Genomic DNA, 27,713 nt, shown 5'->3' on the forward strand with positions numbered 1-27,713 from the left:
ACTACTATGTTTCTCTCCCTTAAAAGCCAACATCAAGTGAGTCAAGACCAAGAAACTTGGTGCACAGCTGAAAAGAATGAAGATGAAAATAAAATAGTTAATCTGTCCAAATAAGAAACTGCAAAACCAGATCTAAATCATGACCTGTAAATTCACTTCTTCATTCTCTTTAATCACCTCTCTGTGGAAACATCAAGTTTTCCCAGAGATCTCATTCTTAATTAAAAATATATATCCCAGAAGCAAACGGGAAGAATGGGTTTCTCATCAAATACTAAAATATCAACAGTTGTCTTAGAGACCATTTAGTGATGTCTCTGGCTATAACTGCTATCCTGTTGTAAAGGATTTTATGAGCTTGTCAAAGACTCTTATTTTGCCAGCAGTTCCAAAATTATTGCTCACAGAGCAGTTACTGGAAGTGAAGGGGAGGGGAAGGGATCTAGTGTGATTTCTGGTAGGGTTACAGGAAGGAAAAGTATGCTGCTATGCAAAGTAGCAACAACACAGTCCCCTGAAAGGGAAGCTGGAATAAAGAGACCAAGAAAACTGGTCTGATTGACATGGGACAATCCTGTATATGGACGCTCATCCTGAAGAAGTGAGGTCTTTACTTAATGCATTTTCTAAGAGCCGTCCAAAACTCCAGGGCTAAGATAGCGAAACACAAAATCCTGTAGGAAAGGGAAGTGATTAACCTAGCACAGCCCTTGCTGCTTTCACATGTCTGTGCCATTTCATCTATTTCTGTCACAAGAGAGATTTTTTTCACTGGAACGTCAGGAGTAGCTCCTGCTTTAAAGACACAAATCATGGTTACAAGCCGTCACAAGGGCAGGAGTTAAAAAAGTCAATATAATTAAAAAGTTAGAGGGCAGCGAAAGGAGCACGCTTAAACACATGCTACAACTTGTGGACCTTGTTCTGCTCGATAAACCCATGGCCCTCTCTCTTCTCACAGACTGATGCGACATCGGGCTTTGTTTTTGATTTTTCATTAATCCTTCCACAGACACTAGAGAGAACTGGAAAGCCTGTGAAGTGTATAAAGCCCTGAAATCCCAGGCTGTTGGGAAAACTAACGCAAGAGAGCCACCTACCATGGGAAGGGAGGACTGACAGGGCTCCGGCAGCGAGAGCCACCACTGAAACTGATTTGAATGAACTTGACCCAGGTTGGCGGGTGGCCAGCACCCTACGTCACCCCGTGACTTAACAGAACACAGTGTTCCTGGCACCCGCACAAAAATGTGTTGAAATCCACGCTGAAGAGAGAGAGAGAAAAGAAGTCAGTGTATGTTTCAAATTAATAAAGGAAAATGATAATGAAAAGGTAATAAAGCACAAAGGCAGCATTAAATACTTCTAAATGCATCTGCTGCGTTTTCTCCCTGATTTATTCTTATCATTTGGCACTCCCTCCTGTGCCAGAAGCGCGGCACACAGGCAGCTCGCCCCAGGACGAGCCCTTCCTTGCCCAAATCCCATCCCACACGCTCTCCCTCTCACCTCCATTCGTGCCCTACCTGGAAAATTCCAATGCAGCGCTCAGCCAGGCAGCCAGGGCAGCCAGCGGCTCCTGTGCCTGGGCTGCCCCTGACTCACCCCCTCACACAGAGGCGACAAGGCAGGCATCTCACGCAACACTTCTATAGGGGATGACCAGTTGTACAGTTATGTCATTCACACATGGATTATGACAACCCTCTGTCATACGACGGAACGCAAACAAGTAGGAGAAGAACAGGCAAAATAAACTTGATGAACCATGAACTTGATGTACTTCCCCCATATACCATATGGCTATTATTTCCCTTTTCCGCACTTCCTCCCTCTGAGACTCCCCTTCTTCCTCTTAGAAAGGCCAGCTCAAGTCTATTTTCTGCCTCTTGTCTCTCACGTCTTCTTTCTCTGATGTCCTATCCTCCTCTTCTGTGACTGATCGAGGTATTTTACACTCATAGGTGCAGGATCAAAACCAGTTCACAGATAACTACTGAGAGGGCTTTCTCCAGTCACCCAGCTGGGCCATACCTGCCACCTGCAACCCCACCAGTGTCCTGGAGTGGAAGCCTCCAGCAGTGCCTTCCAGCCAGGCCACAGCAGCAAGATGGATACAGTTTCATCCTCATTACCTTTCACACACACAGCCTCAGCCTGGCACACAGTTCATGCTGTTAGAGGGATATATAGGAGATGGAAACGCAGAAGTGCTCCCTACCTGGACAGTCCACTGAAGCTGCTTCCACTATTTCAGTGCAAACCTGAAAAGCTGCATCAGTTAATAGCTGATCCAACGTTCCACCACCCATCATCCATCAGCTGAAAATGACAACATTTTTGTCTAGTTACAGATTTTCTAATGAGACACACAACACATGCCTCTAGGAGATGATCCACATCTCCAGTCAGCCCTTCCAACATCAGAAGCCTGTGTTATACATGAAAGCTGCACTGATTATTTTTCACCTTGACTATTACAGACTGCAAGTTACCATTACAACTATAGAAATAAACTATTTGCTAAAAAGAGACAATAAAACTTGCATAGGAAACAATTAGGCCCTTTTAGTAGTCCCTGTTTTGTATCACAGAAAATCCTTTCAAAATTCCTTTTCTTCCAACTGGAACCCTGCTTATGTCTTTCAAATTAAAGTATTATTAGCTTCAGTACTGTAACAGTGGGGAAAATAAGTCTGCCTTAACATCCCCAGGATGAAAAATAAAATGATGAGAAAAGTGATGCATTTGATGTTTTGTGGATATATATTTTTGATGCACAGAATGCCATTTTCTGAGTATATGCATCCTAAAGTACAAGAATCTAGGGAGAGAAGAAAAATACAATTCTTATGCTGTTTTTTGTTTTTCCTCACTGTGGGATGCAACAAGGACACATTCACATATGGGAGAAAAAAAAAAAAACCCACAAATGTTGATCAGGACAAAGTAGAGAATGGGACTACTTGAAGGATGAATAATTTAAAAGCCCTCTATAAACAATTAACAATCATAGAATCATAGAATAGTTAGGGTTGGAAAGTACCTTAAGACCATCCAGTTCCAACCCCCCTGCCATGGGCAGGGACACCTCACACTAAACCATGTCACCCAAGGCTCTGTCCAACCTGGCCTTGAACACTGCCAGGGATGGAGCATTCACAAGTTCCCTGAGCAACCCATTCCAGTGCCTCACCACCCTTATAGTAAAGAACTTCCTTCTTATATTCAATCTAAACTTCCCCTGTTTAAGTTTCAACCCATTACCCCTTGTCCTATCACTACAGTCCCTAATGAATAGTCCCTCACCAGCATCCCAGTAGGCCTCCTTCAGATACTGGAAGGCTGCTATGAGATCTCCATGCAGCCTTCTCTTCTCCAGGCTGAACAGCCTCAACTTTCTCAGCCTGTCTTCATACAGGAGGTGCTCCAGTCCCCTGATCATCCTCGTGGCCCTCCTCTGGACTTGTTCCAACAGTTCCATGTCCTTTTTATGTCGAGGACACCAGAACTGCACACAATACTCCAAGTGAGGTCTCACAAGAGCAAAGTAGAGGGGCAGGATCACCTCCTTAACAAACATTTGACATAATCATGTATAAGTGAAAACTTTCACAGAGCAAGAGAAACAACAGTGGAGGTAATTTCTAATCTTGTCTTTCTAGGGTCAGGCTCCAAATCAAAGAGGGCACCTAAATAAGCAACAGAGAGAACAAATTCAGAGTTAGCTAAGCTACAGGAACAAAAGGCATTCAAATAAGAAATACAAAAGATATCTGATGGCACAGATGACAGGGAATTCATATCAGGAGACATAAAGTTCCAACAACATGCCTTGACTTGATAGGTTAACTTTAAAAATCCCTATGGAAGAAGCAGTTCCTATTTAACCAAGACGTACTGGCATTCACACCATATGCACCTAACATCAAAGCAGTTACCTGCCCATTCCCCTTCAATCACAGCCAGAAACACTGCTCCTGCAACAGGCATGGGGGGCAAGATTTTCCTAGAAGAGGGAAGCTGTTTGGTAGTCTTACGTTTACAAAGGAGTTTACTGGGTTGTCAAGGAGGAAAAACCCACAGTGATCCCTGTGCAGCATGCTTTGAATACACACAATTAAATTTGTCACAGTATTACAGATGAGTTGTCCACCAAACTTTGAATGCCTGTCCCAGTACCCTGCCTCTCTTCTAATTAGGCTTGGCAAAGGAGCACCAAGATACTGTTAAGTCTGAAAGTTTGCTCGAGAACCAGATCCACAGGTTGGAGAAGTTTTTGAGCCACTCCCTGCTGGCAAGTGGGCAAACCACAGGGAGACTGCCAGAGCCTCCAAGGAGGGCAAAGTTGAGGGCAGGATGTGACACACTTACCACAGTCATGCAAGGCTACTTGTCTCCCTAACACACAGCGTGGTTTACAGCCTCTAAACAAATGCACAAGGCCATTAGCTCAAACAGGGTGAGATTTATTTCTTTAAAGTATTTATTCAGTAAGATTGTTTGTTCATACACCCTTCAAGGCTGTGAATGAGATGTTAAATAAAAAAATAAAAAATTAGTTAGGATCTCTTGCAATTCAAAGATAAAGCAATAAGCCTTCATATTTTGTAGCTGAACACAAAAGCTAGCAAGACTTGCTCTATTGCCCTTCTCCTAAACCACCTTATCACTCTGAAAGATTAAGTATTTCAGTTTGTTAAGCCCTGGAATATTTTCATTTGTGGCTTAGGAAATCTCATGTGATTGGATGCAATCAGCTGCACCAGGACCAAAACCACAGTAACACATTCCCCGACTTTAGTACATACTGTCCATAGAACTTTCAGCTGCAGCACATTATATTTTTATTTAACATACAAAAGAAAACCCCACCTGTTCACCAATAATTTGAATGGTAAAGCCCCATTTTCAAAGGACAGTTGAATCCTGAGCCATAAATGCATCTCTGACCATCTTCAGCTATATACATATGAAAGCAACCACAACAGCTTTCATAGGTAAAAGGAAAGCCTTACATTTACCAGTTACATACCTGCCAGGTAGGAAAAAAAATATCTAGGTGAGCGGAATACTTTTATTTTCTTAAATATAACACTGTTTGTCAAGGAAGGAAGATTATACTAGATGGGTCACACTCCTTAAAAACAAGTGTAAACGAGATTCATACTGAAGAACAGCCGCAATTCCTTATAGCCCCGTTAACATGTTGAGTTATTAATTTGAGAGCTGGGTCACTTGATAATAAAGCAAAGAGCACTTACTGTCAGTGATGTTGCAGAACCTGACAGTCTAACATGCTTGCCTACTTTCTCCTCCCTCATTTTTAAACATAGTTAAAATATCATTTAGAGAGTCAGAGAAAAGAATCTAGGACAGATCCGTAATAGGAGTGAGTCGGAAGTGCAGAAGCAACATAAAAACATGACTTCAGAGGAGCAGGAAGTGTAAGTAGCATGTGAGTGATACATCACATCCATAGGTGAGTAAAACCAGGATAATGCCAGAATTAGGTTAGCACTGCATTTCAGCTTCTGGAATATTCAAAGTCAAAGCATTTTAATTTTATTGCTGTTTCATAGCACCTGATCTCTCAGTCTTCATAAGACTTTGGTCTGGAAATGACTTATTACCAGATGAAAAGCAGAGAAAATAGGTGAAAGGAAAAAAAGTTGAGCTACCTATGGGGCAACATGACAGGATTTACGTGATCTGTGGTTACAATAAACGCAGATAGATAGAAGCAGACAAATTGTGCCTTACTATGCATACAAAACTCAAGACCTTCCAATTTATTAAATGTAAGTTATTACTGTTTGCAGTGAAGGAGATGTTCACTGCCAGCTACATATGGGAACACATTCCTAGACACTCGCTTTTCTTTTTACCAGTTCCAGCTTAGGGTCTGTGTATGTTCTCATTTTCAAAAGCTACTGCAGGTTGATGTCTTTTTCTAAGAACAAACACACACTTGTTCTGACCACATTTTAACCACAGTAATGATGTCATACAACCCATCAACTTTCTGGATTCTATAGAATTTTGCAATGTTAACACAGATTTGTACCCACACCTTATTTAACTAAAATTCAAAGTCTGTTTCTTCAGTCTTAATTTCATTCTATTTTTTTGCCAATTCCTTTATAGCTGTAACTATCACCTTCCTCACTTTAGTTTTATGCTTCCATTTCATTATGCACTGGTTTGCCTTAGTGTGGTTTTTAAGAGTTCTAGCAGGTATTGGTTTTCCACAGTACCACTTCCTCTCTTTACAACACTACACAGTTAAGCTCATAAAACCAAAGACTTCAGTCCTAACTTTTCCCAGCATTGTTTATATGTCTACACATGCAATTCATCTAGTTTTATCTAGCAAAAATTAAAGCATTATTATTTGTAGAAACTGAATATACTGAGACTAACGCTGTCCAGAGAGACTGCAGCACTAGATCTGAAGTTTCGGTTTCACTGAATAGAACTAACCTATCAGATTTACTCTGCACTTCAGATGTAAACGGCAAACCAGAACTTCCTTTTGCTTTAATCCCATAAACACTGGCATAATGCCACATAAGAGAACATGCTAACCACATTCTGAAAGTCAAGGACTTAAATGCACAATAAAACAGTGACTTGAAAATTGTGGAGATCAAGGAAACAAAGTAAGAACAGCAAGAATAACTCAGGCCAGAGACTTGTTGCACTCAGCATCTTATCTGGGACAGTGGCCTATGTAAGATGCATAATGCAAAGAAATGCAAAGAAAGTAAACACTTCTTCCCTGACATACTCCTCCATAGTGAAGCGATTTGCAACTCCAGAACATCCTAAGGGAGAGTCATTTGACTTACTACCTGGATTTTTCTCCAGAAAAAAATGTCCAATTACTAAACCAAACTCTGCAGAAGCCTAGTAATACTGTACAACTTCTTAACATTTTTAATGTCATCAATGAAAGTAACTGGAAGAGTCCACAGGTGGGTCACCAGTCACAGGTTCCCAATCCAGTCACTGTGGTTTGCTATTGCTGCAACACCTAAAGAAGCTTCAGAAAAATTAAGGAGTGTTATGCTGAGACTTGGACCGAAAAATGCAACGAAGAAGTGGTGACCTCTGTTCAATGACTTCATGCCAGCTGAAGAGCATGAGCAATGAAGTGTGTTTTATAAGTCATAGTGGTGGAGTTAAAAATACACTGAAAGATTCTTTTCTGGCAGTCAAACCCTGCAATACTACCAGCACTTGGGAATCTCCTTTGAACATTTCACTCCAGTGAATTCCAGTTCATTCCAGTTCAGAGAAGCACATAAGCTACATTATGATCTTATTTCTTCTTTTAAAAAGTGGAGCATAGTGCTGCTAACAAGCAGATGGAGAATTTTTATGACCTACTGGCTGCAAATCTCAAAAATTAAATCCATTTGCTGTTCTTTTATTTGAAATATGCATGCTAACAAAGCAACAGAAATTAGCATTCTGTGGTCTCTTAAATCATCCCTCTCTGCTCAAAACGTGAAAATAAACCACCACACATTATATCACCAGTAGTCTTACTTTTTTTGGCTCTGTGATGACGACAAGGATCACGACTGTGCAAAGCTCAATGATTATTGTCTACATTATTACTTCTGACTGTTCAGAGTGTCTGGAGCATGCAAGGCAGATAGAAAACTTCCACGACCACTTTCCAAATGCTTACAAATTAATCGATGGCAATTAAGTAACAGCTGAACAGCATCAAAAACTTATGCAATTCGCATGCAGCAAATGTGAAGTTTTGCTTCTTCACAATCAAAGTTTTGAAGTCATGATCCACAAGCAACTGCTATATTAAACATGCAGAAATGCCAACCTGAGAATGTTCAGGATAGTTGCAAAGATACACACACAATGAAAAATTATGTGTAATACTTTATAATCATATGGTACAACTCCACCCTAATCTCCCTGTCATTCTAGTCTTCAAGAAGTGACTTGCACCATGGAAGTGTGGCGTAAAAGTTACACTGCCTTCCAATACTATATAAAATTATGTTCTAATTTTCCTTTCCATCTTTTCCCCAATTATTTCTTCTACTTAGCTCCCAGAGTGAACTGTTATGATATTAACTAACTTAAATATTTATACTCAGCATCCACAATTTCCAAATGGGAACATTCACAATATGTGCAATATTTCTCAATTGGACTCATATACAAAAGTGATGAATCAGCTCAGCATCTTCATTATGAAAAAGTGATGCATTCACTTTTCTGGTAATTTTATTTCCTAAACATTGAAGAAACCAAAATAGGCATTTTCCTGAACCTAGTTTTACCTATAAGCTCATTAGATTCAAGAAGCCATCAAGTAAGTATGGGAACCATTTATCTGAAACTATAAAGTCATATAAGAATAGAATTCTCTGCCCTGTTCTGATGCCCACTTGACTAGTTTTTCCTTCCACAAGCCCTGTGGTTAGTGCTAAGCTTTTAAAAACTAAATACTCTTACAGAAAAGCTATCACAGACCCTTTAAGTTGTAAGTAATGTAAGCCACAAGTCAAAAATAATGTAAGAAACAAATCTACCTCTAGTGTTTGCATGGGGGAAAAAAGTGTGGAAAATAAGACTCAAATGCATCTAAAGGTTAAAAAGTAGATGGGAATAATCACCCTCCTGGTTTGGGTTTTTTTTTCAGACTTCTTTCTTGTAAAAACATTGACTTTGTTGTTGTTTAAATTGTCAATCTTACCTGTTGTCTGGCTCATTGCTTTTCAAGCATATGAGAGCGGCAGTTATGCCCTAATTTATTTCTAAAAAAATGAATGTCCCTGTGAAAAGTCTCCATAACCTGATATTTTTTAATCCAACCTTTTCCCAACAAAGTATGCAAAAGAACAATACATGTCTTTCTCTCCTTACCTCATTCTCCAGTAACTACAGGCTGAGGCTGATGACAAAGTTTCTTAGTGCAAAGAGCTGCCCTGACCCTTGCTAAACCAGTAAATAAACAACATACAAAACTTCTTATATCAGCCCAACACACCAGAACTATCTTACATTATAAGGATGACCCTGTTGAGTCCTTTAAGAGATTTTAACTAAATCTCACCAATGGTGAAGTTCCTGGTATACAGCTATATAATCTGGTTTTAAAAGCAGCTCTGTAAAACTGTTACATTGTCTGTAATACTGTTAATTCTTCTCTCTGTACATGTCTACAAAGAACGACACAGAAAATAAGTAAAAATGAAAACAGGAAATATGATGTTTTATGTACAATTGCCACAATAAAAGGTCTTTTTTTCTGGTTTTGTCTTAAACACACAATGCCTTATTAGACTGGGGTATCCATCCCCACCAAATGACTGAAGAAATGAATTTAAACTGGTTCAGAAAGGGACTAAGGTAGCTACTGAAAGATAAAACTCACAATGTCTCAGACTTAATAATCTCAATGCATCTAAACTGCAAAAGAAACCTTCCTTTTCCCACTGCGCAATGTATAAGTATAGTCTCACAGTTTTCTCCCAGTACAATTCTAATTCAGGACTCCAGCTAGATAAATCTTCAACAATCCTGTATCATCAGTTTATAACACATTATTTATTACTTTAGCATATGCACTAAATAAAGCCCACACCATTATACACTCATGCATTCACATACTTAATTCCAAACAGGAGCTGCAATTACCCTGCTTAGCCCAGAACAAAAGTTCAATATTGTGGATTTACAGTATTTATTCTTTTTATACTGCTTGTCATACTGTACTCCCATTCTAAAAGATCCTGAAGTGCTTCATATCTTAGACAAACTGCTTTATTACTGGAACATACCAGATTCACAATAAAACTCAGCAACACCACTATTTTTTTCATTTCATGATGCTTAAAGGTACTTCAACAAGCACATACATTTAGAAAAAAGAAAAACATGGTGCTTTTTGAATTAGTTATAAAAATTACAGAATTCAGTTAAAAAAAGGAAACCAAACAAACCCAAACTTACCTTTGCACTTCTCTCTCACCAAAACAAAGAAGCTTAGGCTGTGAAGCCTGTCACCAGCTCACTCCAGGGAAGCTAAATGCTTCTCTGGGCAAGCCTGGCTCCAGCCATCACCCTCTACAAGCTGTCTTAAAGACTCCTCTCCATCCCTGTGTCTGTTCAGAAATCTTTATTAAAAACACGAGGTAAGCACAAACTAGGCCATGTGAAAAAACACCCTGCAGAAGCCACACAGAGCAGCAGGTGGTAGAGAACCAGGGCTACAAAGGGTACCCACAGCACTGCATCAAGTGGAGATCTATTTACAATGTCATGTTTTGGTATGTGACTTGTCAGTTGCTCTCAAGGGAAAGCATCAAGGGTCACAACTGAAAGAAGACAAAATTCATACACACTGAAAAGTCCACACCACGCAAACATGGGAATAGCTGTAGGGGAATCTACAGGGGAAGTATTCTAACCCTTTAGTTTTGTCTCCAACAATGATTAATATCAGATGTTTAGGGAAGAGTTTAAAACAGGACAAGCATGTGGCAATGCTGCCACAGAACAGCCTCCCTGATTCTAGTTTGTGGCTTCAACTGGAGGCAAGATCTTTGTATTTAATCCTTAACAGATTTGTCTTCCATGAGTTTGTCCAACTAGTTTGGAACCCATGCAATCTTTCAGCAGCCGTATCATCCTGTGGGAAGGAGGTCTGCAGCTCATATGATGGGATGAATAAAATTCCTTAATGTTGAATCAACCTGCTGGTTTCACTTGATGTCTCCTAACTCCATTCAGCACCTAGTCATTTTGGTTACTTATTCCTATCTATTTGTGATTCATCCAAGGCCAGGTTGGATGAAGCCTTGGGTGATATGGTTTAGTGTGAGGTGTCCCTGCCCATGGCAGGGGGGTTGGAACTAGGTGATCTTAATGTCCTTTCCAACCCTAACTATTCTATGATTCTATGGGTTCCTTTCATGTCCTCTCCACAGCAGTTTCTTTTTGAAGCTGAAAGCTTCTACTCCATAGAATTTTTCTCATGTGGAAAACATGCCATATATCTGATCACTCTTACCAACTTGCTCTGAAACTCTCCTCGTTTCACTGCATTTTTTTAATGCGAATGACAACACCGAAACTATTATCCAAAAGTACAGCTGATGAGTAAAATTTGTGGTTTGAACTGCAATGTTTTTAGTAGCTTTTCAGAATATTTAAGCCCCAACACAAGCCTCAACCCTTCTCATCCATGACTACTTTATGTCAGGATGAAACTGCTCTGCACATCATGTTTGCCTTTGCAAGCAGGCAGTTCCAGTCTGCTTTTCTCACTTAACTTCAATGGTCTCTTTTCCCTGCACAGGATTATGTCAAGGTGCCTGCAGAGCATCAACAAGTCATTTCCTCTCAGAAGCATCAAACTTCCCAGTAGTGCCACCATGATTCCTACTAAGGGAGTATGTTTCTAAGTTTCTTCCACTGGTGAAACAATGAAAAAAATACACACAGAGAAACAAGAGCTGTTGTGTTGTGCAGAACACCTGATATGAGGAGCTGCCACAGCCATCACTTCTAAGGAGCTGCAACTACATGAGAGTATTTGGTGGCATGGAACTAAGTGGTTATATTAGGTAAGAGAAAACTGGTGAACTGAGACTGAGCAATGACCAGGTGAGGGTGAATGGGGACAAGTGAGTGAAATAATGAACATGCTGAGAAGAGGAGACAGAGTGGGAGGAGAATGACAAGGACTCAGTCAAAAAGTATGCCACCATGCTGGGAATGAGCAGTGAATCAACAGCAAGGTGTAACAGCTTCTTTGCATATCCAGGAAGTGGGAATAGCAAAGCTGGGCTGAAGTTGTGAATAGTGCAAGTTACCATATGAAGCAACACTTTATGTTTCAGCATGTTTCCAGAGAGACCAAGGACAGAGAGACAAAGCCATCAAGTAGTCAAGGCTGCTGCTCTGGTCTGAAGGCAAGTAACAATATACTAAAGAAAGGAAAAGAAAACCCAGTGATCTTAAAACCCTGCTCCCATGGGAGCAGGGTTGTATGCAGCTGGCACATACATGAGCACACAGAACAGGAAAAATCCTCTTTAACATATTACAGTTATAGAATTACAGCCCATTGCTACAGCCCATCTCCACAGAAAGGGTTAATCAGTTACCAGTGTTATTAGACTGGAATGTGTCCTGATAACAAAAGAACTGTAAATCTGAACTGTCATCTACAGATGATTCAGACATTTGCACAGAAGCTGTTTATCACAGCGCAAGACCAACAGAAGATGACACAGACCCTGTCAAACTGGATATAAGACATTAGGATTTTACCCCAGCCCAGCCCCATCTCATTGTCCCCAAGGAAGCCAAACACCCCCCCACCCAACAGAAGTTCCCGTCTCCAAATTTCTTAAGTCTTATTATAAACATACTCAGTTTATTCCATTTGTTCTGCCCTCTTCTACTCCTCTCTTATCTACCCGACACACTTGTACATTGCAATGGGAGCCAGGAACAAATGTCCTGTTCCCCATAGCATACCACCAAACTGCATTCTTTCCAAACAAAATATACAGCGGCATGACTTAGAAAAACCCACAAACAAAACAAAACCCCACATAGCTGCCTTCTTCCATGCAATAAAAACAAGCACAGATATACAAGAGCCTAATCCATTGCAAAAAAGGAAGAAACATACCAGAAAAACCTTGGGGATTTTAATAACCCCAAGGTTAGTATAGACTGGTTTCTAAATTTTGGTTTTCCTGTGCTTTCTAAGATATTCTAAATTTATTTCCACATCTTCACAATTGATAGATTCTACAGAGAGCCAGTATACACTAACCCCTTACCACAAAAGGGACAGTTGTGTTTCACTGAAAAGTGACAATAAATTCAGAAGATGAAGCCTAAGTACAGGAATAGTTGGATGATTTTGGTACAACTAGTGCTTTACTTGTTCTATCAGGAACTGGATTACCTTGGACATTCAAGTAACTTACTTTCACTTAATAGTCATTCAATAAGCACCATTACACATGCATCTCTTTCAAGATGGTTCTGTGCACTATCTTTCCTATATTGCTGCCACAAACCCATATACCAGTAAAGTTCACTTACGAAAAGATGCAACCTGCAACTGCACTAGGTACCTCAAAAGGACCAGGTCTACTTCACCACTGGATGCAACAAGCATGCCTGGTAGCAAAGAGCATTTGACTTTCCTTGAAATATTCAGGCCTCCACCTGACACAATGAACTGGCATGATGGGTGACAGAACCAGGCACTAGAAGATCATATAATTATTAAAACCAAGTAACAAACCACAAGAAAGATTGAATCAAAGGCTTTTAAAGAATTCAAGCCATTAGACAATCTACTCTGTTCAGGTCTCCTTCCAGAATCACGCTATCTAGAACGCACATTTATCAGAACAAGAAATGGTTAAGATCATAGTATTACACAAATACTTCTCTTCCACCATTTCTTTGAAAAAGGATTTTAAACAAATCCAAATAAAACTTTTGTCCAGTTTGGCCTGAGGAGTCCTGAAACAGTTTGGAAGACTAAGTCAGACAAATCAAAACCAGCAGCTTTTTCACTGTCCTCCTGCCTTTTTGCAGAGCACAAAACTATTAGCAAATTATCGATAATGGCAAGCAATAGAGCACCTCATCAGGGGTGGGGAAGCAAGTATGACAAAAGACTTCAAATTCCTACCAATGTTCTTTACTCCTCTGGCTTTATCCCTTCTCTCCCTTCAGAGAAGGGCACTGTATTCCCAGCAGTGCATGCTCTACTCTTTCCTGTAGCCTCTTCTGCTGTAGCACCAGGCAGGCTACCAGCAGGAGACAGATGAGACCCTCTTTCACTGCTTCATCTCTTCAGATGGAGATCAGGGCCCTGACAAGGAAAACATATACTACCTTCCTTCTCCCTAGTACACCTGAAGACCCTCTGCAGTGCTATAAAGATTGCCACACCACCAAGAGGTGCCAGACCTGAGGAAACACAGATGTCTCCTGCAGCATGCAAACACAGAAACTAACACAGGCCCTTTGAATCTTGTTTAAAACACCAGACAAAAGAAGGGAAGAGATGGGGGAAGACAGCAAAGAGGGGGGCATTTGATACGTGGACGCCGAGATAGCAATGCTGTCAGCTGCACTTAAAGTTGTTGCTCTCCAGAGCTGTGCAAGAATGAATACAGGGCTCAGCTGAAGCCTAAAGTTAAACAAAGCAGAGGGGCTGGATTAGCATGCACAAACAGCCCAGTGCTTCAAACATAAAAATACAGTCTGAGAATGACAGCACAAGGCTGCAAGGTCTACAGTCTGTTTATGTCACTGTAATAGTTCCTGCAATCCATCAGATTTTGTACACCCAGAATGTGGTACACAGGGGTTTCTGCTATATTCAGTTAATAACGCATCCAGGAATTTCACTAGACGAGCACACAGTACAGCTACCTCAGGGACACTCTGGATCACCTACAAAAGCATGAACGCCCATACATACATACATACATACCTGTATGTATGAAAACAGCCAATGAAACTTCCTTCAAAATGGGCACCATGGATTTTCAAGACTTCTACATCATCAAAAAGACACTTGAGTGTCAAAGCACTTGTATGACTGACCGCATCATTCCTGAAAATAATGAACCAGTTCAGCTACACTGAGATTTAAATTCCCATCTCTCAGAATTATAAAGTTTTCCCCAAGGTACTCTCAACCATCAAAGCAAAAGGAACAACTGAGCCAGTTAGATATTAACTGATCTTCAATCCCGATTTAAAATTAATGGGGTCATTGTTTAACTGAACACTTACAAGAAGCTAGTTATAATGCAGATAGCCACCGCTCATCCAGAAACATGCTGTTTCCTATTCCAATAATCTGAGCAGATCATGGTAACAAAGTTGAGAGGGAAACTATTGTCTGTGACTCAGGAAAAAGCTTCAAAGCTACATTTCTGGATCAGGAGATGCAGGGACATCCCTGCAGATGGGATGCAGCAGAAAGCAGCTGGTGCACAAGTTCAGTTTTGTCTATTAGTTCAGGTATAAATCATTCCACCTTGGTGATATGAACACAAAAGGCATCTGTTTCTGTGCCACTACTGACCTGCAATATTTTGATTAATAGGTGTCATCTCAAAAGCCCACCTGAAGAGTCCTGCTAGAAGAGACTGATTCTATTCAGAAAAGTAAGATTCTAGTTTTTGGGAGACAGGGAGGAAAGAGTCAGGGAAGGAAGAAGAACGCTGCCCAGACTGGTTATGCTGTCTGCATCCTTAACAGTACTCCAAGATCCAACTGGATAAAGCCCTAAGCAACCTTGTCTGATCTTGCACCGGAGCTTGCTTTCTGCAGGTTGAACTGGAGACATTTCTAAGTCCTTTCCAACCCGAGTTACTCCATGAAATACATATTTAGAGTAACAGTAAGCTTGTGGGTGTTCTTGTATATATTCTAGTAAGTTTTCTTTGGTAATGGGCTGAAAGAATTGGTTCTTGCAATAACATGGTCATATCATCACTCTTTATCAGTGTTAAGTCATAAGTCTAACAGGATGACACAAATTCCATTTGCTGTAATAATAATTTCCTACCTTAAGATAACCTCTTTTAAATTCTGTTACACAATAATAGTTCCAGACTCAATTCTAATTACTGAGCCAATGATAGTCATCATTACCATTTTAATGGATCAAGAGAGCAAGGACATAAAAGCAGGCCCAGAAAATATTGGCCTACTCATCTTTTAAGTGATCTCTTCAGAATTTCATTATGTTGAATCCCCCTCAATGTAATGTCACAGAAGGGGAAGAGCTTGGTTTTTTTAAAAAGCAAAGTTAAGATAGTATTAAATCCATGAACTAAGCAAGTAAGTGAACTTTATTTAGATAAATAAGAAGGCCTCAAGTAAAAGACATACACCTACATACATTCGATGTGCAGGAAGGACTTCTCAAATGTGTTCTTCACTCAGGGAAAACCCCCAAATTAACCTTTTGCAGAATATTACACAGAGTTTTTGCACAAGACTCAAGGTAACATCAGAATGCCTGCTGCCAGGGCACACAGACTGAAGCACAAGAGAGCTGAGAACATGGCAGTGATCCTTTTCACACTTTAAAAACACATAAAATAGACAACTGAAAAAGAGAATAGCCCTATCACCATTCAGCAAACTTCTTGGTATTCTCTATGCATTTAAATTAAACAAACTCTTAACCATGCCGGGGTTTTGATGAATTTTCAGCCAAATTAGAAGTTAAGATCAGCAGATAAGCTTAGTAATGTGCCCTGCAATAAAGAGGGTTTGCTATAACCAGTTAAGCTTAATTAATACTTCAAGTACAGAAGACTACCTAATTCCTACACATCAGCAATATAAAATGTGAAAAATTCTATTCATACCAGTCAGGGATGAATGTTACTTGCCTTGCCTATAAGGGAGGCATAACTGGCTACTCACTAGCAACTGGTAAATAGATTTAACACACAGGAAAGGAAAAAAAAAAAGACCATACTCTGTAAGATACCAAAATTATATACTCCATAAAACCACTGGCCCACTATAAGGGACTAAGTTAGTCTCTTAAGTCTCATAAGAAGGGATCTGAGCATGATGAGATGATGCCACACTCAGTGTACAGGGCCAGAGAAAGTAACCAGTTTAGGAGGTAGTATGGCAGAAGACATGAACTGACCTAACAAGAGCACTAGATTTCATTTAATCCCTATCATTAAGATATATAGAAGTTGAAAATAATTCAGAGATTAAAAATTATGAAATATGGAACTTTGAGCTCATGAGACAAAATCTCTGCACAAGTGTGGCAAAAAGCAGTCATTTCCAATGCATAAAAATGTTAGGTCAATTCTGAGGTGACTACATAGTACTCTTCAGGAAAATAAATACACTGAGAAAGATAACATTAATGTTTACTTTAGCACCACAGCCTCCAAGAAAAAGGTCAAGTAGGCATCCACCACAGGCAACTGAAAGCTCCGGAACTCACAGAATAAAACCATCTGGGACCAGGCCTTCACAGATCTTTGTCCTGTACCATCTTAAGCAAAAATTTAACCAGTTATAGGTCAAAGGAAAGTTAACAATTAAAAACTAACTCTCCCATCCCCTAAAGATATACAAAGGAAAGCAAAGCATGGCCATGTCATATCTTGCATGTTTTCTTCAAGACTTCTGAACTGAATCGAACCCAAAAATTAGGTAACAGCTGCTCCCCACAAGGCCAGCTTCAACCTGCCTTCCTCATTGTCCTCTGTCAAGCAGCTTCACATGTCAGAGGTGGCTAGCTGATAGGAAAGACACAGCACAGGGACTTGGAACATAAAGTGAAACAGGACTGTAGCTTTGGACTCCACAGATAAGCAAGAGTTTTATCTCCATATGAAAACAATACACTAAGTGCTTCTATGTAGTTAATTATAACTGAATAGAAGTAAATTTCAAAATAGATCTATTGGTATATACGGGGGAAAAAAGCCATAAAGTTATTCATCTTTTGACATTTCCCATTAGAAACCTAGTCCACTCCTACCATGAGTAAATACTACCATAAAGAAACTTTGGCAGCAATCCTAAACCTCCAGAACCTCTTGGTATTTGGCATATTTTGAAGTGGGGTAAAATAAACTTCATGGTCTTTTGATTATCCACACACTCCATTAGGTTCCAGAGATTCAGTAAATACCACAAAAATGATGATATATCAACATTTGGCTTTTTTTCCTTCCCCCACCATGAACTAGGCCACAAAATTAACAGGCCTTTTTAAAGAATACTTATACAGCAAATGACCTCCTAGAGTGAACACTGCTTTTCTATTCTGTCTTGGAAAGTTCTCCAACAGCCTGGCTGCAATTTTTTTGTAGGAAACCAGCATATCCCAAGAAAAGCAAAACAAAGACTACAACAAGCACAGTGATCACTGGGGATTTACCCCCCTGCATACACTAGATTCCCAGAAGAAAGTTTACTGGTGAGGCTGACCACCCATGAAAATTCCCACAGCATGGCACTCCAACTGGGAAGAGAGAAAGGGAAATCTGCATAGGCATCCTCAGATTTCCAGTGTACCCACATCTTTTGCAATATCACAACTTCTGGTTAGGGTTAAAACCTTTTTATTACAGTATGGTTACATCTGAAAAAGTCCTCTCATGAACACCATGTACTAATACGAACGTGTCTCATAACGTTTATCCAACTCTCCATCTATATCAGGGTAAGTCATGCTGGTATAACAAAAGCAGAACAACTTTTACTGCTTGCTGAAATCCCAGTTCTGTTTTCCCATGTTTATGCAGACTTCCTCATGTGATCTCTGATGCTGTTGCCCAGCACTTGTGCTATTTAAAATCACATCTTCCTGAACCTGAGAAATACTTGACTAACCCTTGCTGCACTCTGAGCTGCCGATGCTGAACTGCTACTGACACATGTGGGCAAGCCGAAAGCTTGGCCACATGTGGCACCCACCACAGCAGCTGGCATCATACTCCATCCACACTCTCTCACAGGAAGAATCTACACGTAAATTTACACGCGGTTTAGTGCATCTTCAATGCACTTCGGCAGCAGCCCTCCGCATGCCCACCTCTGCCCGCCCCGCTCCCCTCCCCGGTCCGCAGGCCGTGGCACACCTCCACCCTGCGTGCCGGGGCACAGCAGCCGCCGCAGGGCCCCGCCCGCGGGAGGCGGCGGCCGGACCGGCAGGCGGGGACGCGCCCGCGGCCGAGACCCGGGAGGCTGTGCCCAGGCCTGCGGCGCCCTCTGCCGACAGAGCGGCTGGCGGCGTTCTGGTCCGGCCCGCAGGCAGGCGGCTGTGCGAGTCCTCACCGGCAACACGGCTGCCCGGACAATGCCCCTGGCTGCCTCCCTGCCCCCCCGGCCACCGCCTCGTCCAGCTCGGTCCCGCTGCCCCAGGCCCTCTCGCTGGGCTCCTCCATGAAGAACACTGGCCCTCGTCGGCCTCCCCCAGGCCAGGCAAACCCAGTCCCTCCACCCTGCCCGCGGGTGCCAGCCCCGGCCGGCTGGGTAGGCCGGCTGTGAGCGTCTCCCTCGCATGCTGGGCAGCATGGCAGGCACTGGAGGATGCAGCCAGCCTCCAGCGCCAGAGGTTAAGTGTCACTGTGCCTAGCATACTGTCAAGTCTGGGGTCTTTTGATACAAGTCATTTCACTGTTAGATACTAAATAAAAACTTCTGCTATTTCTTCTATGGTTGACACAGAATGCCTTCTTTATAAATAAAATTATATTTTTCCATATATGTAACATATGTAATAATAAGAAAATGCTACTAAATCTTAGCTGATGAGATTCTTGCACACAGATTTCCTTCTGGAAAGATAAGGTAAGCAAAATCCTCACTTTCATCCAAATTAAGTGCAATCAAATATTAATATTCTCCATAATTATAGTAGAAGCATTTTTTTTCTTGAAACAGTTTCTTACCTTACAAAGCACATCATTCCCATCACTCTCCTCTTTGACAGACAAAGAATTAAGATTTGTGCAGGAGTCCGAGTCTGATATCTCCAGTGAGCTATTGCTTTTTTCTGACCCACCACACGAATCGGTGGAATCACTATCCTGCTCCCAGTCAATGAACTCCAAGTCATCTGAAATACAATATTTGTATAAAGAGTTTTTCTTAATCACCATGTATTATTCATAACCACGAGGTCAGAGTAACACTACAATTATCCCAAACTTGAGAAAACAAATGCAATGTTATTTTTTTTGCATATGCTCAACTGGTCTTTAACTATTTTGTAATCCTGTCTCTCAGAAAATCTAAATTGTAGAAACAGACAATCTTCAGTGAAAAAGATACAAAAAAATACATACAAATAAGATTTCAAAGCTCTATGGGCAAAGAGGCGGTATATTTAACTGCTGAGGTAGGAAGGGGATTTTTAGTTTGGTAGTTATTAGTTTTCCTAGGGTTAAGTGCTTTGTTTTGGGTTGGTTATCTTTTTCCCCCCAATTGCTTTTGATTTACCAGTGTATCTGTTCAGAAATTAACTGCTCTAAGCAAACATCTCAGACAGTGATCTGGAATAGCTGAAAACTTAGTGTAAGTAGGTGATTTATTAGTGGTAACCCCCTCACAAAAATGAAAAAGGTAGTTGAAATGGTCACTTCCTAAAACACCACGGCTAAATACATCAGCAAATCAAGCATCTAAGCACATCAGAGACAGGGCAGACAGGGCTGTTTAGGATAATTCAACAGAAACAGGCACAAGGAAAGACACAGTATTTTCGGATAACCTCGTACCTCTGAGGAGCTCCTGAAGGCAGTGGAAGCCTGAGCTGCTGTAGCAGCCTCTCCACCCTTCAGGTCCAAGTGCCACAAGGTACTGAGAAGAAGAACGTATTTTATATAAATGAGCATGTTTGGAGGAGAACTGATGAAAGCTTTTTTTGGGTTTGCTTTTTTGCTTCTGTAAATGGCACATTTCTAACACCAGAAGAGTTGTGTGTAGGGGAGAGGCAGCAGAGAAAGGAGGCACCTGCAGAACACACCACGCATCTGTACAGACCTATGGAACTGTGGCAGTATCCCCTGAACTTGCAATGCTACTACAGTCTAAGTCACTAGTTTCTTCATGGAACTTCCCAGAGAACTAACCAGCTCTGGTGTTGCCGGCTTTTTCCACACACATGACTGCATTTCTGTCTCTCACTACAAGAAAGCTTAATCAGAAATTTTAAACACAGACATGGGTGACCAGGCAGAATACAGAGGTCTCTGTGGAAGATGTGTGGCAAGCTGTGTGCAACTTGTGGCAGGACTATGAACTCCTTAATAAAATACCAGGCAATCAGTTTTATCTTGTCACGCTCAAGTACTAGCATTGTCTCTGTAGGTGAACTTCATGTGAAAAGGGCATGTCACTTCTAAAAAGGCTTTCTCAGATACTGTTGCCATACTTAAAACTGTACCTACACATGCACACACACACAGAGATATACGTGTACAATACTGTAAACATGTACATAGTGTATAAGATGGTTACTTGGAAAAGCATGGAAATTACAGTTCATTTACTCCCCAATGCTTTCAGTAGCTGCTTTCAATATATTCTGGGTTTTAGAAGAAAAACAGGAAATTATTTTATTTCCTCAGTACCTTCAAGCAAATACATAAATGCATCAAGATTTCTTCGTCTACAGAAATAAACAAGTTTTGCTATCTTACAAGAGTAAAAACACATGTGTGATGGAGAGTATTAAAGATTAAAACCTGCAAGATATACTTGCAGGAGACAAGTCCAACAGAATTATATTAATGGCAGGTTAGAAAGATTCCTGGTGAGCATTAGATTACAGTCTAGAAAATTGTAGTCCTTCCATGTCCAGAAGAAGGAAAGAAAATTGCTAGAAATTACAAAAGATGACCAACAGATAGGTCAACAACAGTGTTGTGTCAATGACAAAAATATGAATGAAAAGAGGAAGATTAAGAATTTTTGTTTTAAACCTAGGGAGCATATTTACTTGAAGTCTCAACACGTCAAACAAGAAGTAAATCAGTCAATTCATTTGCTCAACTCACAGTGGTGTTTGAACACTTTGCCAGACTTCTAGGATGTAAAGTCTAATTGTAATACTTCAGATCTAGCTTAAGTATTACAAAGCTAGCCTGATTATTTTTCACCCCCTTGCAGTTCTAATGCAAAGTATACATTATCCTAATTAATGCTTAAATAACAGCACACAAGTAAAGATTTTTCAGTCTCCAGCTGCATTTTTAATCAATTTCTGTCCCTGCTGTCATCCCGTGCTCCATGAATTAGAATGGAAGTCCTAAGAATAAAATTCATGATTGCCTGCACAGCAAACCACATTTGTAAAGCAGGTTGTGGCACAGTATCTATACCACAGCACAGAGAAGGAAATAGTACAAATAGACTGTAATATATTGAAATGAACTGAAATGCTTTATTCAGTGCTGTCTAATCTGCCCAACTATGCTCCTTTATTTTGAGGTCCAAGATTTTTTGTACACAATTTATACTAGGAGCTTAATCTATACTCAAAATTGATGGAAAAAACCTCCAACTGATTTAACCAAATTAGGATTAGATCATGTTTTGTCAGAATGACCTCAGAGTCATTTCATTTCAGCACATGACAGATCTACTTGCATTTGAAGTTACCTTCACTGCTTCTGTCCTCTTGACTGCTAGGCAAATCCTCTATTTTGGAAGCCCGAATTTTTTCAGACTGCAACCTTGGAACCAATGTTTTATTTCCATCATCTGAAAGATCACTACCACTAGAGGTCCATGTAATGCCCTCAGCTTCCTTAGAGCTTTCAGTAGCAGCAGATCCTGTTAAAAAGAATAGCAAACTGTTAGATTGTTACAGAAATGTCATTTTGTTAAATTTAAAATTCTTAAATTATACTGGCTTTGAACGGGAAAATAAGTATCAAATCTGTCACCAGGCAGACAGCAATGCTGGAGCATTAACTCACACATACTTCTTACACATACATGAATTATTTTTATTTTGGTTCTCCATAATAAATGCTCACACTTCATTTTACACAACAAGGCTATCACTTTGTCCTTCACCACAGCAAAGAAGTGTCTGACAGTCTTCTACAAACAGTCCTAATGCTCCCACATGTGTCCTTTTAAAATGGTAAGTGGATTGATTAAATAAAGACTGTCCTTAGAACTCTTGAGTTTGGAGTTTCTTCTACTTTACACAAAGAACAACAAAAGACTGAAAGTACTCCATTAGCAGAAACTGCTCTCTGGTTTTTTCCTGAGAGAAAAAGAATTTAATCTTCTCAGGAGTAACAAGTAAGAGTTGCATTTTGGAGTGAGACATTTGAATTCAAAATCTCTTTATTATTTTAAATAACAAGGAGAAAAGGATAGATGCATGGACCATACATAATTAGCAATCATAGGAAGGCAGAACTTTGCACTTTCTATCACTACTAAAGCTTTTTAGGTAAAACCTGTTTTTAGGTTGGGTTTTTTTTTTTCATGGAAAATTAGACAATTATTGGAGATTTGGAATTAGGCAGGAGGGCCCAGAAGAGAGAAACACAACCACAACTTCTTCTGCAACACACAAAGATTCTTTTCAGAAATCTGAAGTACAATTTTGAACCCTAAAAGGTGACCAAGGTCACCTACTTAACTCCAGCAGAAGCAGCAGAGGTGCTGGAACAAGCAGAAATAAGGATGAAGACGCCACTGCTCCCTCTTTCTTTCTTCTCCTCAAAAAGGGAAAAACTGGAGGGAATTAATAAATCCTTCTCTTTATTATGCCTAGAGTTCTTTTTTTTTTTAATCAGAATATTAACAGACTTGGGTGCATATAGAAGACAATGAAAGCAGGAGGTTGGCAACATTCTGATTTTCTGTCTGTTGTTGCTCCTACTTATAAAGTATCTGTTTTTCTCTCGTGCCTGCTTGTCTATCTCTAGCAGAAGAAGGAATAATTTCACCCACTGACTAGACAGCTAAGGGTTGTTTTTCATTCTCCTCTTAAAAGTGTGAAGAATTCAAATATCCTGTCCCTGCTAGAACACACACTATATAGAGCATGAACAATGCTTCTTTCACCTGCTCAAGACCAAGACCTGAACTGCCTGCAGCTTTGTAGGATATATTTCTGGCACTCCAGGTGAATAGAGGAGCCCAATCACAATAGCATCACAACTGTGTCTCTTACCAAAATTAGTTTCTGATTACAATAATAGAGAAGAAAGCAAACAGTATTTTGAGCCAACTTCTAATTTGATAAAGGGCTAAACAGCACTAACATGAAATAGTTATAACATACCTGCTGCACATTCAGCAGATGATAACAGTGCTTCAAGATTCTTCTTAATCCTGGATTTCTTATCAGTAGGTCTTGGGGACTATATTAAAAAGAGACAGATTTAATCACCAAGACATTAAAGACAATATTAATATGTAGCAATATACTCAAAACTGTTGCTATTCACCCACCACAACTTAGTAGTACAATTTCAAGTGAGTTTTTCTATCTTCTACTAGACTGCAATATAACAAATGAAGCAATAATGCATGAGAACAGTATCATAAAATCTCAATTTTCATTGTTTTGGAAAATATAAACTTCTCATGACTATGACAGGAATCACATCTGACCTTGCAAAGAACTAGAGCCAGTATATTCAGCATTAAAATGTCAAAAGCGGGCAGGAAGAGCACGCTTGATAAAGCATGTGCCCTGATCAAGGGTTACAGAAAGAAGCAGTCACTGGCCCTGTCTCTGATTTTATTAAATCCCACAAGAAATGCAATACTGACTGCTCAGTACCAGAGGAAATAATAGAAAAGCACCTTAACTGAAGATGATTTTCAGCACAAAGCACTTCCTACTTAATGCTGGCTGAACAACCATCTCTGTTCATGACCAATGAGACCAATGCACACACAAAAATTAAGTATAATTTGACATATGATCCAAAAGAACATCTGCACCTAGATCTGCAGGGTCATCAAAAAGCAGGATTTTATACAGTGAATTCATTTCTGCAAGCATACCCTTTAGAATGGCTGAGGAAACCATGGTTGTTTAGTCTGGAGAAGGCTCAAGGGGGGACCTTAACGCTCTCTATGACAACCTAAAAAGAGGATTGAGAGAGGAGGTGGCTGGTCTCCTCTTCCAAACAACAAGTGATGGGACAAGAGGAAACAGCCTCAAGCTGCACCAGTGGAGGTTTAGATTGAATATTAAAGAAAATGTAGTCCCTGAAAGGGCAGTCAGGTACTGGAATAGGCTTCCCAGGGAAATGGTGGAATCACCATTACTGGAAGCGTTCAAAAGCAAAACAGCATAAGTGAGGCCCTTAGTGACATGGTTTAGTGGCGGACTTGGCAGTATTGGGGTAACAGTTGGACTTGATGATCTTAACAGTCTTTTCTAACCTAGCTGATTCTATCTAGCAAAAAATCTTCAGATGAGAACTAGAGTCTTTGTTCTGTATTTTGTAGGAAATGCACCACTCCATCCCAAAAATCAAATAACTTTTGTATCCTTTAGTGTACCATTGAAATTTTCCAATTGATAAGTGTTATCTAGGATATAAAAGGTTTACCTATGTTCAGAAAACTACGAGTTAAGACAATGTCCTCATGTAACCTTGGTTTCCATTTTTGTCTACTTTGACATTTGTAAAAATATGCTGTTCATTGGGAAACAAAAAAGGGCAACATCTTGTAATGCAGTCAAGCATGGAAACTGATTTACTGTCAGTTTACATCTTTTTCTTACACCACTAAGCCAGCCTTTTACCTCCAGCACTGAAGTGCTCTGAAAACCATCCCCGCACCTAAGCCACGCATTGGAAACTGAAGTAGCAGCCACTGATGTCCTGACATTTGACTTTTTCAGCTGTAGGGATGTCTCATCTGGGAAGGATGTGCATTTCACGTTCCAAAATCGCTTCCGCTATGAGGGAAAAACAAACCCATTAAAGCACTGTGTACACGCAATTCTTTTCAAGTTAAATTCACTTATCTAGACTGCCCCTTAGTATTTTCTGAATACTTACAAACAAATTTCAATTTTTAATGAGCTGGTGAAAAAAAGTCCTTAATAGTTGCAACTATTTTTATGCAACACTAAATACTACCACCACCATCAATGTCATGGGTAACTTTAATTTTTGGTAAGTACATTCCTTTTTGTTCCCTAAGTTACATTTGCAGTACCTGCCAACTGCCCAGTGAAGCTGAAAATATTACCCTAAACAGGAACAGCTCTGCAAAACACACTTTAACTAAATAATTCCTTGAAACTTCCATTTAAACTGATTTAATTCTGTTATGCAGGGGGTAAAATCAGGTATCAATATACAGCTCTCCATTGAAAAACAACCAACCAAAAAAGAAAAAAAAAACAACCCAAACCCAAAATCCAGACTCTTTCAGCTCTAAGAATAACATTTGTTTTCATAACTATTACCAAAAAAATAGTAGATTAAGTGTTGTCTACTCCTTATATGGGACTCTGGGAGTCATTTGGATTATTAGGTAAGTCATGGAACAGGATGCCGATTGGCATCAACGCTTATCTACATCACAGCATCATGCTATGCATCTCATGCAACAGATTTTAATGCTGAGAATAGCTGAGGATGACAATTGCCTGTTATCACATTCAAAGTTATCTTTCAGATTCTACACCATTTTCCACATATAAATTGATCTTGAGCATGATAAATATCTTAGCCCACTACACTACTGAAATTTATCTTACAAAATGTTGACTATATTATCTGCCTGAATGTGTCTTTCTTCTTCTGTTCTTTCTCTCAACCAAGTATACTTCTTACATATATTTAAGAATTACTCCAAAGGTATGTTAATCAGCACATACATTTTCAGCCAGGCTGGTCAATCAGGACTAACACACACTTTAAAATAAGAAACATATGCAAAGACAGGAAAAAAATAAAAGTCTTTGGCAACTTTTGTCCATTTTGTAACTGACAATGCATATTTTTTTCCTCTAGATCTTTTGAATACTCATCAGAATGAAACAAGTACTTCCCAAAGGCATCTTAACTTCACCCTCCAGTCAGCCAGTGTCACCGTGTGTAAAGTCAAACAAATGAGCGTTACAGTTTCCTCTGACAGTAAGTGACCTTGCCAAGATCCTCTTCTAAAATTGCTGTGGATGTTTACACCCCAAAGCAGCTACTACAAGAGGTCATTATCACCAAAATCAAACTGTACCCATAACTACTCCCACAGACCTATGAATGAGACATAGTACAATCTTGAATCTGATGTGGCATTAAATAAGGAACCAAAAGCACTTTAAATAAGGGCACAATGTCAAGTAAGGAGGCCATAGCAGTTGAAACAAGAAAGTTTAACCTTATAATACAAAGATAATCTAAACCCTGCCTTCCTCCCAGTGAAGTTGCTGGTCCAAGCCTCGGTCTCCAGAGACATGAACCTGTACATTGTGCTATCCTCTTGGTAAGTACTGTTGTCTCTGCACAGAAGAAAGCATGGACAGGGCAAACATTAACAACTGAAACACAACAAGGCCCATTTTTTGGTTTTGCAGCAACAAGGCCCCACGCTAGTTGGAGACATTTATTTTACCTTCATGTCCCCCAGAATGGACCACTTTTATTAGGGTCAGTTAACAGTACAGCAAGCCAGCGGTGCTTCCAGCACTGGCTGTTTTCATAGCCTCTAGAAGATTTTGCAAGATACATCTTGCAGACAAAAAAAATCACAGCACAAGATAGCGCTCACCTAAGCTTATTTCTTAAATGGCACGCTCCAGTTTTGAAGAATCTGTGCCAACAATAACACTGTGACTTGCATGTGGGTTTACAATACACTGCTTTTGATGATTAATTAAAAGCAAAAGCAGTCACAAATAAGTTAAAGAGCCCAGAAACGCATGCACAAAGAGTTACATGAAACAGGCTTAATTTCTATTGTTACAAAGCCTAATAAACACAGAGCTAGAGAATTAGTCTCCATTAAGTTTCTCATCCATGTTATTCTTTAAATCATGACACTCACTCACCAATAGAATCCTTCTATTTCTCTCTCCTGTGCCATACCAATGGAGCAGAGAAAGAGTCAGGGGACAAACAGCAGAACATAGCGGAAGTATGGCCAGTGGAGTACAACTGTCGAGATGTGGGAAGTAAATG

At 40.0% G+C, this 27,713-nt stretch overlaps 1 protein-coding gene across 1 annotated transcript in view; it reads right to left on the reverse strand.

The window, feature by feature from the left end:
- SPIDR (scaffold protein involved in DNA repair) overlaps positions 1–27,713 on the reverse strand; it is a 201,391-nt gene that overhangs the window by 169,367 nt on the left and 4,311 nt on the right. Inside the window, exons 2-5 of the mRNA XM_034064692.1 lie at positions 25,325–25,480; positions 23,843–23,921; positions 22,195–22,368; positions 19,482–19,648 (exon numbers count right to left, since the gene is read on the reverse strand). Of these exons, the coding sequence (XP_033920583.1) occupies positions 19,482–19,648; positions 22,195–22,368; positions 23,843–23,921; positions 25,325–25,480 (576 nt within the window). The remainder of the gene's footprint in view (positions 1–19,481; positions 19,649–22,194; positions 22,369–23,842; positions 23,922–25,324; positions 25,481–27,713) is intronic.

The sequence above is a fragment of the Melopsittacus undulatus genome, chromosome 1 (assembly GCF_012275295.1).
Source record: "Melopsittacus undulatus isolate bMelUnd1 chromosome 1, bMelUnd1.mat.Z, whole genome shotgun sequence".
NCBI classification, from domain to species: domain Eukaryota; kingdom Metazoa; phylum Chordata; class Aves; order Psittaciformes; family Psittaculidae; genus Melopsittacus; species Melopsittacus undulatus.